This window comes from Myotis yumanensis, unplaced genomic scaffold (assembly GCF_028538775.1).
Source record: "Myotis yumanensis isolate MYYU_CA2020_CCGP unplaced genomic scaffold, mMyoYum1.0.hap1 SCAF_4, whole genome shotgun sequence".
NCBI classification, from domain to species: Eukaryota; Metazoa; Chordata; class Mammalia; order Chiroptera; family Vespertilionidae; genus Myotis; species Myotis yumanensis.
This window is the reverse complement of record NW_027223755.1, coordinates 70,120,123-70,138,235: the sequence shown is the minus strand read 5'-3', so window position 1 is coordinate 70,138,235 and position 18,113 is coordinate 70,120,123. Positions and strand designations below refer to the sequence as shown.

At 38.6% G+C, this 18,113-nt stretch overlaps 1 protein-coding gene across 3 annotated transcripts in view; it reads left to right on the top strand.

Moving 5' to 3' along the window:
• DTWD2 (DTW domain containing 2) overlaps positions 1–13,154 on the top strand; it is a 73,370-nt gene extending 60,216 nt beyond the window's left edge. Inside the window, exons 5-7 of one of the 3 annotated variants that reach the window (XR_011471217.1) lie at positions 6,542–6,670; positions 9,409–9,530; positions 10,497–10,569. Coding sequence is in view for 2 of the 3 variants with exons in the window: in XM_070412506.1 (XP_070268607.1) it covers positions 6,542–6,670; positions 10,497–10,667 (300 nt within the window). In the remaining variant the exon portion in view is untranslated. Of the gene's footprint in view, positions 1–6,541; positions 6,671–9,408; positions 9,531–10,496 lie in introns of all 3 variants that reach the window. The other 2 variants (XM_070412506.1, XM_070412507.1) reach the window with 2 other exon arrangements.
• Positions 13,155–18,113: the final 4,959 nt, after the last annotated feature.

Here is an 18,113-nt window from a genome sequence, read left to right as displayed (position 1 = left end):
ATCATTGGAGAGAACGTTATCTATATTCTATATATATAAAAAGCCAGTGTTCCTAATGGCCGGAACGACCAAACGACCAGTTGCCATGAAGTGGCATTGACCACTTCTCGGTCCGCTCACAGGCGGGGGTGGGGCGAGACTGGTGACTGGCAAGCGGGCTGAACTGCTGACCTCTTGGTCCCTCGCCCCCGCCCCTGACCCGCAGGCTCGATGGATCAGCAATGGTGAGTGGGGTAATCGGGGTGGGTGGCGGGAGGACTGGGCTGGCTGTCAGGACGTTGGGATCACCAGCTCATCCCCGGCTGCTTGGGGGCTCAGGCATGTGGGAAAGCAGGCGCTGGCAACTTCGCCTCCATTTGCGTGCACCGGGCCAATCAATCGCTGATGGAATGCTCTGCCCGCTCAGGGCAGCTCATGACGGGTGGGTAGGTCGCGGTGCGCCCTGCAGCCTCTGTCAGCGCCTCAAGTCCCAGCAGCAGTGGCAGCAGCAGCGGTGGTGGTGGCGCCCGTGTGAGCAGCCCGAGCCGGCAGGCCCAGTGCATGTGCATGGAGGTGAAGTCTCCAGCGCCCGCTTTCCTGCAGGCCTGAGCCCCAGAGCAGCTGGGGATGAGCTGGTGATCCCAACGGCCTGACAGCCCAGTGGTGGAGGCGGCATTTGGCTTGGGGACTGGCAAGCGGGCAGAAAATGGCCCTGATCGCAGGAGGCTAGGCCTAGGGACCCTACCTGCACGATTTAATTGTGCGCTGGGCCTTTAGTTTAAAAATAAATTCTGTGCTATATAAACTGTAAGTGAAAAATCAATTTTAAAAAATGATAAAATTCATGCTAATAGTTGCAAAGATTTTATGTGGTTGGGTGTGTCTCTGACTTAGAGTGTTGACCATGTTTAGTAGAAAGAAAACTAATTAATATAGATGAAATTAGGTTCTAGATATTGCCAATAAATTAAATACACACAAACAGCTTTTACATGGGTTAAAGAAATAATGAGAGTCTTAAGATAATAGTAAGTTAAAACTACAGGAGTAGCTTTCATTAAGCAGCTGGTGATAAACAATATAATAATAAACCACAATTTGTTAAATATTTTATATTATAATAGTGGTACTTTTATTGTAATTAATGCCTTTCCACAAAGAAGTGTGGAATTAACATGTCACTGGTTTTGATTATATTTAATTGAATATTTGATTTTGATTTAATAGAATTTTTATTTAAATCACTTGCAAAGATGAATAAGCTTTGGGAAAATTCACTTTTAATTTGAAAGCAGAATATATTTCTTCCTGAATAGAAAAGAAATCTCTGCCATTTAATAAGAATTCTCCATTTCATATTCTTTTCCCATATTCTTTTTATTCTTCATTGCAGTTGACAGAATTTTACCATCTTTCTGAGTGGAACATATTGTATCATTAATGGTGATTACACAGGACTTTATGTTGTGTTTGAATGGATTCATTTAAAAAATACCAGTTCACTTTTTGGATTTTACTAGCTCTCTTAAATAGTCTAAGAAAGTAATTAACAGAACAAATATAAGTATTATCTAACATCTCAATATGTTGACTTATAGTTAAATGGACAGTTATCAATAAAATTAAATTCCACGCCACAGAATATAATGCATGTTATATTTCTCTTTACTACCTTTTCAGCTCTCACACAGAATGGTTATTGTATATTTGAGTTTAAAGACGTATTCTTCAATCAGCAGCTATTTATATCCTTGTCATTTTGTTAGGTTGATAAGATAGTAAGTTCAGGGTCAAAATTTGGCTGATTATTGTTCTTTAAATAATAGACAAATATTGTGTTTGCATGTATGCCTATATGTAACTTTTTTTTCACTTTGCTGCACAATGAAAATGGAAAAAATATACATGTAATTCAGTCAGGGTGTCCATTTCATTTAGTTTCTTTTCTGGAGATTTGTTCTGTTCTTTCATTTAGGACCAGTTTTTTGGTCTCCTCATTTTGGCTGCTTTCCTGTGGTTGTTTCTATGTATTAGGTAGAGATGCTATGTCTCCTGGACTTGGTAGAGTAACCTCCTGTAGTAGGTGTCCTGTAGGGTCACAGCCTACCCAGTCACTTGAGCTGGGTGCTCTAGGTGCGCCCCCCCCCCTGTTGTAGTTGAACCTTGATTGCTGTTGGCAGGTCACTGGGAGGGATTGACCCACGGGCTGATTCTGCTGCAAGGACCAGCTGTGACTATAGCAGAGGCCAGTGGTCTGATTTTTATAGGTGAGAAGGAACTGAGAAACTGAATGACTTGACTGAGATTGATTAATTATTGTCAGGTTTGATATAATAATCCTGGTCTTCAATGTCTTCTTTCTATATTCCATGCTGTTATCATATGTTAATTTTTTTCTTTGAATAATTTTGCCTTGAATTTTCTTGTACATTTACTTGAGAAGATAAGACTTTTGACACATTATTTGTTATGATGCCTGTGACTTCTCAAAAAGATGGATCCACAGTGTTTCTTTTTGCTTATTTACTCATTGAATTAAATATGTGATGAAGGTGAAATAGCACAAAAAAAGAGGAGCTTGGAGAATGTCATATTAGCATACTCTAATAACATCCTATTTAATAAAGAGCTAATATGCTAATTAGACCAAACAGCAGAACAACCGTCTGGATGACCTTCTGGAAGAAGCCAGGGCTGCAAGGGCCAGCCAAGGCAGGCAGGGCTGCGAGGGCCCAGCCCCTTGCATGAATTTCATGCATTGGGCTTCTAGTGTATATTAGTAATATGACAGATCTTAGTTATATACTCTTTTAATATATCCAATTACTGTATAATTCCTGGAGAGATGATGTGTGTAGGATATTCTGAAGTGTAACACATGATAAATTTCAAATTCTGAATTTTCATATAGCCATGTGGGTCACAGTAAAAATTAAAACACCTCCCTGAAACGAGAAATGTCTTTTAAAAATCAAATTCATTCCAATAAACAAAACTTACTGTGAATTTCGCATGTTTCACAAAGATTTTGTTATAATCGGCTGTCTATTATAATTTCTTCAGTGATGACTTGAAATTGAATATTGAAAAACTAGTCTGTACTCTGTTCTACTAGTTGACCTGATGAAATATTAAAGCCATTAGTAATTACAGTTAATCAACATCATGAATTATTCTTACAGTTATTTAATCATAGGCTTTCTTTCCATCACTGTACATGTTTTTCAATTTTTTCCTCCATCTCTTTGCTTCCTTGCATCTAATTTTTAGTTTGCTGTTGGTAGAAATGTAGAATAATCTTACTATGATCATATCTAAAACATTATTAGTCAAATACGCTTTAAAGGATGTATCCCAAAACCAAATACATTATGTAGTGAATCTTGATGATACCCACTGTGCTTTCCCCCCTCCTTCTTTCCCTCCCTTACTTTCTCTCTCCCTCTCCTCCCCTTCCTCTCTTCCTTTCTTCTTTCCTCCTCTTCTCCTCTCTTCCTCTTTCTCAGGAAAGAAAGGAAACAAGTTGTAGAAGATAATTCTTTGAACAAAAAGCAATTCTAATAGAACTATATTATGGGGGCACTGCATGAGAAAAAAAGAAGAGAAAGGATTGAGGGACAAGATGCCATGGATGGGTTTTAATGGTGTAAAGGAATGAGAGACTCATAGGACTTTAGAGATATTAGAAAATAAGAGAGCCCAGCTGGCGTGGCTCAGTGGTTTGAGCATCAGCCTATGAACCAGAATTCCCGGTCAGGGCATATGTCCAAGTTGCGGGCTCAATCCATATTGTGGGATGTGCAGGAGGCAGCCGATCAATTATTCTCTCTCATCATTAATGCTTCTATCTCTCTCTCCCTCTCCCTTCCTCTCTAAAATCATTAAAAATATATTTTAAAAAAAGAAAATAAGAGAGAACACCTGATTTTAATAAGTTGCTTTGTATTAATACTTAGACACCACTACCATCAATCCCCATGCTTACATAATTTATGAGTAAAAGCTGGAATTCTCATCGTTCCACACATGTTTAAATGTGATTCTGATCAGAGTGTGGGCTAGGAATGTGGCTTTGTGAGTATAAAATTATTTGTTCATTTAATTAAAATAGGAATCTAAAGGCCAAATGTGTTGACATTCAAATTTTTATTGCTTTTTTATTTTTTTTAATTTTTATTTTTTTTAGTTATATATGTGCTTCTTTATTAACACAATTCCCAGATGTAACAGTGGGCCTAATTGCTATTATAATTTCAAAGTAATGATGTGCATAAATGAAATTTTAAAATTTCTGTAAAACTATAACATGCTTTAAAAATGTTGCTGATTTATGTTGATGACAAAGTGACATATAATGTAAGTACCTCTGTGATTTGTGGTATAAATTCATAATGAAGGAATGTTAAATTCTAGTTAGAGATTAGTAAAAAAATAAAGATGTGCTATTTTTCTCCCCATCCAAGTTCAGGAAGTTCCTGAATTCACCTCTGGTCTACATTTAACCTCCTTAAAAACAAGGATTATATCCTAATCATATTAAAAATTTCTAATCTGATACAAACCTTGACACATAATACAGGTGATCAATACATTTTTTGAATATTAACTCATGAATGGTAATAGCAAACTTTGGTTGAGCATGTACTATGTGCCAGGTATTGTGCTAGGCTCTTTTTTTTTTTTTTCTGAATTATTATTTTTATTTTTTTATTTATTTTTTTTTCGCTTAAAGTATTACAAAGGGTATTATATAAGTGTCCTTTTTTCCCCCCCGCCCTTGACAGACCCCTGCCCTCCCTTACCCCCCAGTGTCTTATGTCCATTAGTTATGGTTATATGGGTGCATACAAGTCCTTCGGTTGATCTCTTACTCCCCTCCCTCCTGTCCCCCAACCCTCCCTGGCCTTCCCACTGCAGTCCGACAATCAGTTTGAGGCAGCTCTGCCACTGTATTTATTATTGTTCAAAAGTTTATAATGGTCTCTATTATCCATGAATGAGTGAGATCATGTGGTATTTTTCCTTCATTGACTGGCTTGTTTCACTTAGCATAATGCTCTCCAGCTCCATCCATGCCGTTGCAAATGGTAAGAGTTCCTTCTTTTTACAGCAGCATAGTATTCCATCTTGTAGATGTACCACAGTTTTCTAATCCATTCATCTACTGATGGGCACTTAGGCTGTTCCCAGATCTTAGCTATGGTGAATTGTGCTGCTATGAACATCTGGGTACATATATCCTTTCTGATTGGTGTTTCTGGTTTCTTGGGATATATTCCTAGAAGTGGGATCACAGGGTCAAATGGGAGTTCCATTTCCAATTTTTTGAGGAACCTCCATACTGCCTTCCATAGTGGCTGCACCAGTCTGCATTCCCACCAGCAGTGCACCAGTGTTCCTTTTTCTCCACATCCTCTCCAGCACTTGTCGTTTGTTGATTTGTTGATGATGGCCATTCTGACAGGTGTGAGATGGTACCTCATTGTTGTTTTGATTTGCATCTCTCGGATGATTAGTGACTTTGAGCATGTTTTCATATGTCTCTTGGCTTTCTGAATGTCCTCTTTTGAAAGGTGTCTATTTAGATCCTTTGCCCATTTTTTGATTGGATTGTTTATCTTCTTTTTGTTAAGTTGTATGAGTTCCCTATAAATTTTGGAGATTAAGCCCTTATCCGATATGACGTTGGCAAATATGTTTTCCCACGAGGTGGGTTTTCTTGTTGTTTTGTTGATGGTTTCTTTTGCTGTGCAGAAGCTTTTTATTTTGATGTAGTCCCATTTGTTCAGTTTCTCTTTAGTTTCAACTGCCCTAGGAGCTGTATCAGTGAAGAAATTGTTTTGGCATATTGCTTTTTTATATCTGATTCTGTCTCAGTCATTAGGTCTCAGTTAAAATAGTATCTTCATGGATAAAAAATGTATAGTATGTCACCTTTTTCTAAAAAGAGAAGACACATACATACAATATGTGTATGTGTGTGTGTGTCTATATTTATACACATTCACACCCATATGGACATACACCTATCAGTTTATATAAGAAATAATGGGAGGATAAATTATGAAATAAATTCTCCAAAGTGATTACACCATTTTCAGTGCCACTACAGTGTTAGAGAGTTTCATTTGCTTCATATCCTCCCCTGGTGCTGTTAGTCTTTTTGATTTTAACTGTTCTGGTGAGTATGAAATATTATATCATTGTGATCTTAATTTACATTAAATCATGCTGAGCCCTTTTACACATACCTATTTGCCATTCTTACATCTTCTTTGTGAAGTATCTATTCACTCTTTTGCCCATTGAGAGGGGGCTATTAGTCTACTTATTTTTGATTTGTAGGAATTTGTATATATGTATTCTGGTATCCTCTTATACTATTTGAAAATAACTAACATAAGGATAAGGATATGTGTAGATATGTGTATAGAAAATATTGATACATTTAATATTTCTAAACTGGCAATTTCAGAAGGAAATTTAATTAGTATTTAAAACACAGACTTTTTAGTTTTAAATTTAAAACAAAAATTACATTCTTTCCTGTTTTTGGTTTCAGGTGCAGTTAAAAACTAGCATTTCTAGTCAGTATGTAATTCGGGCGCAACCAACTAATAGGTGCCTATCTACACTGGAGTGTGCAGCTGTTGCTCTTTCCATCTTAGAGAAAAATAATTACATACAAGAGGTAGGTATGTCTTTGAAAGATTATATAGTTTTTGAAAATAAGATTTTGATTAGATTTTATCTAGAAAAGTTAAAAATACATAGCTTGTTAAGTTTGTAGCTCAAGTGACAAGTAGAATGTATCTGTGATAGAAGTTTGTGGCCCTGGCCAGTGTGGCCTAGTTGGTTGGATCAGCCACCATTAGACCAAGGATCCATTAAAAGTTCAAATCTTGAAGGGAAAATATAATCTTTGTGTATAGATGTAGAACTTATTTCCTTGCCCTGACCAGCTGGCTCAGTTGGTCAGAGCATCTTCTTGTATACCAAAAGGTTGTGGTTTTTATTCCAGGTCAGGGCACATAGGTTGGTTCGATCCGTGGTCAATTGATGATATTTTTCTCTCACATTGATGTTTCTCTCTTTCCCTTTGTATGTATGTATGTATGTATGTATGTGTGTGTGTTTGTGTGTGTGTGTGTATATATATATATATATATATATATATATATATATATATATACACAATCTCCTTTCTTCTCTCTCTCTCTACCTTTTCCCTTTTTATAAAATCAATAGAAACATATCCTTGGCTGAGGATTATGAAAAACAATAAAACTTACTTTCCTCTCCTTCTTTTGGGTTCTAAAAAGAATCCTCTATGGAGGTATATCTCTTACTCTCACAATTGGAATTTGATCTTCACTGCAATCCCAAACAGAAGCTTTAATGTTGGTAGTGATGGTGGTTTAATAATAATAGTTGTAAAATAATAGGGCTGGGGTTCAGGATGGGGTTTATATTAGTACTACTACTAAATGCTGCTACTGCTGCCCCCTTTCCCGGTTTTATAAGAGAGATTATTCTGGTATTAATTAATGTACCATGATAGCAGGAAATCTATCTTATGTTCTGAGTATACTATCTAACAGCAGGCAAAGTTTAAGATATAGAATGATGACATGATCCTTCATCTCTTCAGTTTTTGTTATTGTTATCTATGAATAAAATTGAAAGTAAAATCCCAAAGTAATAGTCTCATTCTCTTTGCTTTTTCAGCAGTAGTAGGAAAAGGATGTTTGACAATCAGACGTGTGATCTGGGAGGTACTAATGAAATGGTTGGTTAAAGTATGAGCAGAAGAAATGCAAAATGAAACATCCTAAGTTGCTTATTACTGCAGATGGCAAAAATGTAGCTTGCTTAGTGGGGGCACCCCAAGTCCAGCCTGTTCAGATCTAGCTATCATAAAAAAATTGGTACATTCTTCTGAGAAACATAAAGGTGTTTTCTCTTTTTCCTTTGCCAACCCTTCCCCCCACTCATAACCTTTAATTAATGGCATCGTTATAGAACCTTAACATGATGGGGGAGAGTAGTAATTTTTCAGCCTGCTTCATTCTATAGAGGTAGGGCTCCTCAAAATAGCAGCCTTCTTAGTTTGTTGATTTATCTTCATCCGTTATTCTTGAGTAGTTATTCAAACACTTGGAAGTCTAGCATGATAGGAGCTTTGAAGCAGGTTTGACAAACCCTTGGAAGTCTAGCATGATAGGAGCTTTGAAGCAGGTTTGAATTAAAACTTCATCATTTATCATCATTATTTTTTGCCAGTGGGCAATTCATGTAATCTCTTAATGCTTATTTTCTTATCTGTAATATAAGAAAATTAATTACCTCATAGTGTTGTGAGAATTGAATGGGATAAAGTGTAATTGCCTGACATCAGGCACTCAAAATAATTAATCCTTTTGCCCTTCCTTGTCCCTCTGATAGGATTGACAAAAATTTTGAACTGAAAATTGGTGATTTTCATCAGCTGCAATAATATTTACCGGGTTTTTTTGTTTGTTTTTTTTTTTTGAAGGGAGAGGGACAGAGAGTTAGAAACATCGATGAGAGAGATTGATCAGCTGCCTCCTGCACGCCCCCCAGTAGGGATGTGCCCGCAACCAAGGTACATGCACTTGACCGGAATTGAACCTGGGACCCTTCAGTCCGCAGGCCAACGCTCTGTCCACTGAGCCAAACTGGTTTGGCCTACCAGGGTTTTCATACCTTGGAAATCTTGAGCTTGGGAATATTTTTTATTATAGCACCCTCTCTGCTTATGAAGTTTGACCTTATAAACTTTTATAACCAGATGTGACCAATCTTTGTGCTGTAGCCTAAGTGCCTTAGCTACACTCAGCACCAGCAGTTGGTAATAATGGTCCCTTGAAAACTCACTTTGTACCTATAGACAAAAGGATTTACAAAGCACTGATTTTCCCCCAAGTAACCTTTTTAGAAACTATCTTTTTATTTATTTATTTATTTATTTAAAATATTTTATTGATTTTTTACAGAGAGGAAGAGAGAGGGATAGAGAGCTAGAAACATCGATGAGAGAGAAACATCGATCAGCTGCCTCCTGCACACCCCCCACTGGGGATATGCCCGCAACCCAGAAGAAAGAGCAAAAGCCTCTGTCTGCTAGGTCTGTCCTGTTTTAAAGAGAATCCCTGGGAGCCCCACCCAAAGACTTCCACTTACATCTTATTGGATAGACTGTGTCATTACCCGATGTCATATCACTAGCTGGACACATTGCCACCTTGAATACAATTTTTGATTTTTTTAACCAGTTAACTGCCATGTGTCTAAAATGGAAACCATCCCCACACGCCACGATATTTTGAATTTAAAAAATCAGTTTGTAATGAATATTATAAAAATAAACATATTACTCACAATTTGGGTGTTCTTGAATATTTTCAGTTGAAAATTCCCACGAAAAATGATTTTTTAAAGCATCTATAGACGCTTATGGTGTGCAAAAGGCTTAATAAGGAAGAAAAGAATGGATATGAAGAAGCAACTACTAGTGACTGCTAAAATTTGTAAGAGTTCATTGCACATTAAAGCTGTTAAGAAGCCCTTTCTACCACTTGTGTTGTATATGTGGGGGAATAATTTTTCACACAGACATTTTAAAATTTTTATAGTTTAATCTGAGTTTTTTTGTTATTCCTTTTTTTTAAACTGTTCAATCAAGTGTTGCTATTATTATTTAAAAGAATTAGATCAGGGATCTCAGGCTAAGGAAAGAATCTGACTCAAAATATGATTAAAACTGAAATCTCTATATGGTATAAAGCACTGGTATAGTGTTTTTACTTAAAATTTTTAAAAATTTGCATAACTTTAGGAAAGGTATATGCTCCAGTTGTTTACAACCTCTACCACTCTCTGTTATCCTATGGATCCACCCAGTTCACATGCATCTGTTAAATGGCTGCCCTGTAGGTATTTAAATTGGGCTGGTATGTTTACAGTTAGAATTCTTTTGAATGCCCCAAAACCTGGTGTCTGACTGGCATGTGGTCCATGTACTAGTCTGCATTAGTCAACCACTTACCCATCACTGCCATCAGCTAATTGTTATTAGATTAGCAGGAAGCTTGTATCTTTCTTTTAGTGAAAATGAATCAATTTATTTTTATTAACTAAAGGTCTCTTGTTGTCTCTTTGTTACAGATTAAATTATTATAATGGCAACACTTTTGTGGTGTTTGAATATCTTAATGTATAAAACTAAATCTAAGCTTTATCACCTATATGGAAAATCAATTTGTGTCTTTTTACTGGAGTTACTTAGTGGTATGTAAGGTATGAATTTAAATAAATTGCTCATTTAGAAATCCCATATATTTATTAGAATACTTGTTGCTCTTCATAGTTAAAAGCTAATAATAATAATGATAATTAAGGTAATAATGCTTGTTTCTGAAGGAGAAATCTAGATAGAATGTCATAACTTGTCACAGACACATTTTTAGTTTTGTTTTTCTTTTTTATCTTAACAGACTTTGCTTCGCCCTCTTCGAGCTTTATGCTCTTTCCAGCTTCAGCATGGTGCTCAAATTCGCCTCAGCAAGGAACACCTTCTGAAAAATGGATTATATCCTAAGCCGATGCCAAAGAACAAACGCAAACTCAGGAAGATGGAACTGTTAATGAACAGTGTTAAAATTTAGCACAAATGTTCTTATGGTGCTATTTATGGTGTCTTCATCTGACAGTACCAGCTTAAGTTTTCATACAACTTAAGTCTGTGTGGTTTTTTGGTTGTTTAAAGAATGAGGGTTGCATACTAAAGGTGTCCCGAAGAAGGACGTAAATCAAATAGCCATGAAAGCAAATAAACAAGCAAAATTACACGACTCAGTAAAAAGCAAGATTTCATACTGTATTTGCTTTTAAAAATGTGCCTCTAATACATTTTTTCAAGTCCTTAATTGAAATGGGATTAGTTGTTAAGCTGGGTTAGAAGTACTTTTTTAAAATGGAAGGAAATCCTTGTGCCTGATTGGGACAGTAATGTTTCCATTACTGTTTTATAGATAACTAGTGGCCCAGTGCACAGAATTCATGCATAGGGGGAGGGGGTGTCCCTCAGTCCAGTCTGCACCCTCTTCAATCTGAGACCCCTCGTTGGATGTTTAAACCGGCAGTCGGACATCCCTCTCTCAATCCAGGACTGCTGGCTCTTAACCACTCACCTGCCTGCCTGCCTGATTGCCCCCAACCACTTCTGCCTGCCTGCCTGATCGCCCCCTAACTGCTCCCCTGCCGGCCTGATTGATGCCTAACTGCTCCCTTGCAGGCCTGATTGCCCCCAACTTCCCTCCCCTGCTGGCCTGATCGCCCCCAAGGCTTTTATTAGTATAGATAATATACACATTCAAATGTACAGATGTATCAGGCCGGCAGGGAAGGCCTATCGTGCAAGAGTAGGCCTTCCTTCCCCCAGCTGCCAACACTGGCTTCCCTCTGGCACCCGAGAGGGGTCCGGAAGGATGTCCAGTCTAATTAGCATATTACGCTTTTATTATTATAGAAATATAAAACCTCAGGGCATTTGCTTGAAATTTCTTGAAGCAAACAATAGAAATCAATTGCAAAGTTCTGAGAATCCCAGAACGTCCCAACTCTGATAGCATTACATTGCTAGGTCAAAGTCCTTGATCTGCCCAAACTGCAGTTTCCATCCTGCATTACCTGTACTCCTTCCTCACCTTTGCTTGCTTCAGAATGGCAGCTTGCCAATAATTGTCAAGGTCTCCTAGAAAGTGCCTATACTGGAGGGGCATCCACTTTACTTTGAAGATGCACACATGATTTTGTCTCATTTCCAGCTCCTCCTTTCACCATCTAGTACAGCAGTTCTCAACCTGTGGGTCGTGACCCCTTTGGCGGTCGAACGACCCTTTCACAGGGGTCGCCTAAGACCATCCTGCATATCAGATATTTACATTACGATTCATCACAGTAGCAACATTACAGTTATGAAGTAGCAACAAAAACAATTTTATGGTTGGGTCACAACATGAGGAACTGTATTTAAAGGGCCAGAAGGTTGAGAACCACTGATCTAGTATTTTTGGGGTGGTCGTCCATTGCCACATGCCCAGCCTTCAGAGCTGAACAGAAGCTTTCCTCCCAGACAGTTGTGGATTTAGACCCTGAGTCTACCTCTCCTTACCTGGAAAATAAAGTTTAAAAAAAGCACACATCTATTTTATAACATTCTAATGATAGGGATAAAGTGTCTAGTGTGTGAATGATGCTTAAAGGTGACAGATCAGTACAGTTGCAAAGAGCTTATCTTTTTTGGGCAAGTCTGGTTTTCAGGGAGTTGGGCCCTTTAAGGGGGCGTCACCCTAGTTTCCTATGCGAATCGTCCCACCTGTCCTGGAGCTAGAGGCAGCGGCCCTCTAACCTGGAACTGATGGCCATGCTCCGCCAGTGCTGCCAATCCGTGTCCTGGAAGAAGCGAGCCTGCGGCATGTGAGCAAGTGAGTGAAAGCGGCGCTGCCTGCAGGTGGCAGGTGCAGCTGAAGCCTGCCATTCCCCATCTCTCCTTGGAATTCTTCCAGAGGAGGTGGGCGAGGTGTGTGCAGCCACACTGCTCTTTGCGCATCCATTCCCCAAATAGGGGCTCCCCATTCCGCACTGCCTGCGCCCCTATGTGGGCTAGGCACTCCATCCGCACAAATCGCCCTGCTGCAGTGCCCAAACTGGATGTAGCATCCCCATCCCACTCCTGTCCTTGCCGGTCGCCTCAGAGGCCGAGGTGGGACTGGAGGACTCCGGTGGGGCGGCCGCTCACGCTGCTTGCTCTTGCTGGGGCAACCCAGGACACCAAGCCTTCCCACCCGCTCTCCCGCTCTCTGGCCGGCTCCTCTCTGGCCGGCTCCGTGGCTCCGGCTGGCGCTGCCATCTTTGTCGAGTCAATTTGCATATTTCCTCCTTACTGGCTGTGGGCACCGCCATCTTTATCATGAAGTGACAGTTAATTTGCATATTACTCATTAGATAGGATTAGGTGTAGATCTATAATAGATGATATCTCCATCAATTTGCAATAGTATACATGGACTTTATAGTTTAAAATAAGTAACAAAAATGATAAATCAAGTAGTTTAGATTGAATTTATTTCATAAAACAGTATAAAAAATAAGGAAACTAAGTATTTTTAGGGATTAAACTTGAACTCAGTTAATGTAATTAAATGTTCTATTAATGCCCATACATTTTTTTATTATGGTATAATTGACATAAAATATTAGTTTTAGGTATATAATATAATGATTTGATATTTATATATTGTAAAATGGTCACTGCAATACATCTTGTTAGCATTCATCACCACACATAGTTTTTTCTTGTGATGAGAACTTCTAAGGTTTGCTATTTTTTAAAAAATATATTTTAATTGATTTAAGAGAGGAAGGGAGAGGGGGAGAGAGTTAGAAACATCAATGATGAGAGAGAATCATCAATCAGTTGCCTCCTGTATGCCCCACACTGGGATCAAGCCTGCAGTCTGGGCATGTGCCCTGACTGGGAATTGAACTGTGTCCACCTGGGTCACAGGTTGATGCTCAACTATTGAGCCATGCGGCTTGGCCTAAGGTTTACTTTCTTTGCAGCTTTGAAATATTCAGTACAGTATTATTAACTACTAGAGGCCCAGTGCATGAAATTCGTGCATGGGTAAGGTCCCTAGCAGATGCAGGCTGCCAGCTGACAGCTGGGGCTTTCCTCCCCTGGCTGCCGGCTGCTGGCTGGGGCCTCCCTTCCCCAGCTGCAGCCTTCCAGCCGGGGCCTTCCTTTGTTCCTTGCCACCCCTTGGTGATCAGCGCATGTCATAGCAAGTGATCGAATTCCCGAGGAGACACTTTGCATATTAGGCTTTTATATATATAGATAATCATCAAACTGTACATTATATCCCCATGACTTATTTATGTTCTAACTGAACATTTTTACCTTTTGATCCTCTTCACCCATTTGCCCCTAGCCCCCCCCAAAAAAACTTCATCTGTGGCAACTACTATTCTCTGTATCTATTAACTTTTTTTTTATGATTCCACATATAAATGATGTCATATGGAATTTGTCTTTATCTGACTTACCATAATGCCCTCAAGGTTTATCCATGTCACAAATGGCAAGATTTTATTCTTTTCATGGCTGATTAATATTCCATTTGGATATATATATATAATTTTTTTCTTTGTCTATCTATTGATGGACACTTAAGTTGTTTCCATATATTGGCTATTGTAAATAATGCTCCCATAAACATGGGGGTGCATATATCTTTTTGAGTTATTGTTTTCATTTTCTTCAGATAAATACCCAGAACTGGAATTGCTGGATCCTATGGTAGTTCTACTTTTAATTCTTTGAGGAATCTCTATACTGTTTTCCACAGTGGCTGCACCAATTTCATTCCACCAAGTATTCCCTTTTCCTCACCAACACTTATTTCTTGTCTTTTAAATAATAGCCATTCTGACAGGTGTGAGGTGTATCTTATGGTGTTTTGTTTTGTTTTTAAAGTGGAACATTTTTTTTAAAAAAATATTGTTTTTATTGATTTTAGAGAGGAAGGGAGAGGGAGAGAGAGAGAGATGGAAACATCAATGATAGGAATCATTGATTGACTGCCTCCTGCATGCCCCCTACTGGGGATCGAGCCCGCAACCCGGGTATATGCCCTTGACCAGGCGGGACCCTTCAGTCTGCAGGCCGATGCTCTGTCCACTGAGCCAAACCAGGTAGGGCTTATGGTGATTTTGATTTGAATTTCTCTGATGGTTGGAGATGTTGAGGATCTTCTCATGTACCTGTTGGCCATTTGTATGTTTTCTTTGGGAAAATGTCTATTCAGATGCTCTACCCATTTTTAAATCAGATTGTTGTTTAATTTTGCTATGGAGTTATATGAATTCTCTATATATTTTGGATATTAGCTTCTAATAAGATATATGCTTTGCAGATGTTTTCCCCATTCAGTAGGTTACCTTTCATTTTGTTGATGGTTTTCTTTGCTGTGCACAAACTTCTTAGTTTGATGTAGTCCTACGTGCTTATTTTGCTTTTGCTGTCAGATTAAAAAAAAATATTGTCAAGACTGATGTCAAAAAGCTTACTGCCTATGTTTTCTTCTAGGATTTTTATAGTCTCAGGTCTTACATTCAAGTCTTTAATCCATTTTGAGTTAATTTTTGTATATGGTTTAAGATAGTGGTCCAGTTTTATTCTTTTTTGTATGGCTCTTCAGTTTTCCCAGCATCATTTATTGAAGAGCCTGCCCTTTTACACATTGTTTATTTTTGCCTCTTTTGTTGTCCCAGGGAGGACTGGTAGAAACTCTTCTTGTAACTGATAATTTGTGCCCTTTGATCTATATCATCCTATTTCCCCCTACTCCTATCCCTGGCAACCACCAAGCTATTTTGTTTCTTTGACATTGTTTTTTTTTTTTTTTAGATTCCACATATAAGTTGTCTTTCTTTTTCTGGCTCACCTAGCATAAATGCCCTTCAGATTCATTTATGTTGTTGCAAATGGCAGGATTTACTAGTACTTCTCATTTATGGCTGAATAATATTCCATTGTATACATTTACCACATTTTCTTTATTCCATCAATTGAAGGACATGTAGGTTGTTTCCATATCTTGGCTATTGTGAATAATCCTGCAATTAACATGCCGGTGCAGATATCTCTTCCACATTCTGATTTCATTTTTTTTTCCAAATATATGCCCAGGAGTGGGATTGCTGGCTCATATGGTATTTCAATTTTGAATTTTTTTTGAGGAACTGCCATGCTGTTTTTCTTAATGGCTGTTCCATTTTACAATTCCAGCTACAGTGTATAAGGGCTCCCTTTTCTGAACATCCTTGACAATACTTACCTCTTTTCTTCTTGATAGCTATTCTGATAGGTGTGAGGTAATATCTTGTGGTTTTGATTTGCATTTCCCTGATGATTAGTGATGATGGGTGAAGCAAGACCCAACTGCTTGCATTTTATAAGAAGTACCAGGTACTTTTTTTTTTAAAGCTCATCCAAGGATATGTTTTACTGATTTTAGAGAGAGGATGAGGGGAGAGAGAAATATCGATGTATGATAAAAACATCAATCAATTTCCTCCCATATGTGGCCCCACCGGGGATTGAACTCACATTCTAGGTAGGTGTCCTGGCTTTTTGGTGCATGGGATGATGCTCTAACCAACTGAGCCACACCAGCCAGGGCAGCACCAGGCATTTTAAATACTATAAAGACAAGGTTAAAAGGAAGAGGATGGAAAAAAACACTATGTAGACCTTAACTTTCTTCATATTCTAATCTTTTTATTTATTATTCATTAAATAAATATAAGTTTATCACCTAGTAGGTGTCAGGTATTGTCTTTAGTAAGTAAAAAAAAAAATCTAGCTACTTGGATTTTCCAATATTTTGGATTCTAGATAGGAAAATTTGATAGTGTTAAGATATTTTCAAATAAATACTTGTTCCTAAAAATATGTTCTTAAAGGAAAAAAGCCAATTGTACAACCTGACTGTTCAGTTAATTCTCTTTTTGTAGTTTAAATGTCTGCCAGAAAAAAAGAATACTTTTAATCACAGAAGTAGGCTTCAGTAGGCTTTAGTAAATCCTTTAATCCTGTCTGGATCTTTATAAGGAAGCATACAACAGTAATATTTTAAATATACTTGTTTGATTAAAATATTTGTCTCAATTCTTGTGATCTAGTCACTAATTCCTTAATTTACCACTTTAGAAATCATGTCACATCCACTTTTTTTTTTGAATGAAGAATGGAATCTGATTTTTCCTCTTGAGCCCAGGATGTTGCTCTCAACATGTGGTGAATCCATGTCAGAAGTGAATAAAAGCTTCATTAGATGATTCTTATAAAGAAAATTAATTTCCCTTTCTTAACCTACTTCACTTTATCATCATCTGAATATAACTCAGAAAAAGAATTGTAATATATGTTGACAGCACCTTCCTGCCGAGAGGTTGCTCCAGTTAACTTGCTGATTTTTATAGGAAAATGCCTTGCCTAGTCCACAATTCAAGTAAGACAGTGGCCAGGGATTGGGCTGAGCAGAGATTTCAGTGAGGAAATCATGTTGGGACCAAAGTATTCTATGTAAAATGTATGATATTCTTAATGCTCATATTTAATATTTAATAAATCCAGTCCTGAAGGATAGTCTTTGAAATGAAAGTTCAGCTGCATGACTGGCATTTCTGTGTGCCACAATTAGAACTGTCAAAATGATCTCTTTTAAAATAGAGCCAGAAGGAGCTTGAGGGCTTGTTGTCTGGAGTTGTACCAGCATTACTTGAGGTGAATACAGAGTTTCCTCAAAACATGAGGGAAGAAAAAAATGCTTTCTGGTTGTAAGTATAGCACTATATATAACATATACAAGTGGAAATGAACATATTTTTCAAGACTAATGGTAAGATCTTTTTCACTAATCCTAATATACATAAAAACTCTGGGTACGTCACATCCTCAACGACCAGGAGGCTCGATCAACTGGAAGTCAGTCCTGCAGTCGGCGCCAGGACTCAGCACTGACTGCTGAGGGGGCTGTGAATCAGGCTCAGAGAGAGGCCTGAAAAGAGAAGCAGGGTCTGATCTGTAGCCGCTGTGGCAGCTGTTGATCAGCACTTGCCTCTCTCTTTAGCTCCAGGCCTGGTCAGCAGCCACACCTCCATTTCTCTCCAGGCCTCTACTGGGGCTGCTGATCAGCCCCGCCTTTTTGATCAGGCCCCCTTGATAGGCCCATAGACACTGACTGGCATAGAAACTGACCAATCAGAACCAAATCTGGGTCAACTGTGAGGAGCCAATGGCTGCCTAGGAGGCGGAGCTTTTGACACTGACTGGCATAGAAACTGACCAATCAGAACCAAATTGGCTGGCAGAGGAGGGCAGTTGGGGTCCATCAGGCTGGCAGGGGAGGGCAGTTGGGGGCCATCAGGCCAGCAGGGGAGGGCAGTTGGGAGCGAGATCAGGCCGGCAAGGGAGGGCAGTTGGGGGCCATCAGGCCAGCAGGGGAGTGGTTAGGGGGTGATCAGGCTGGCAGGCAGAAGCA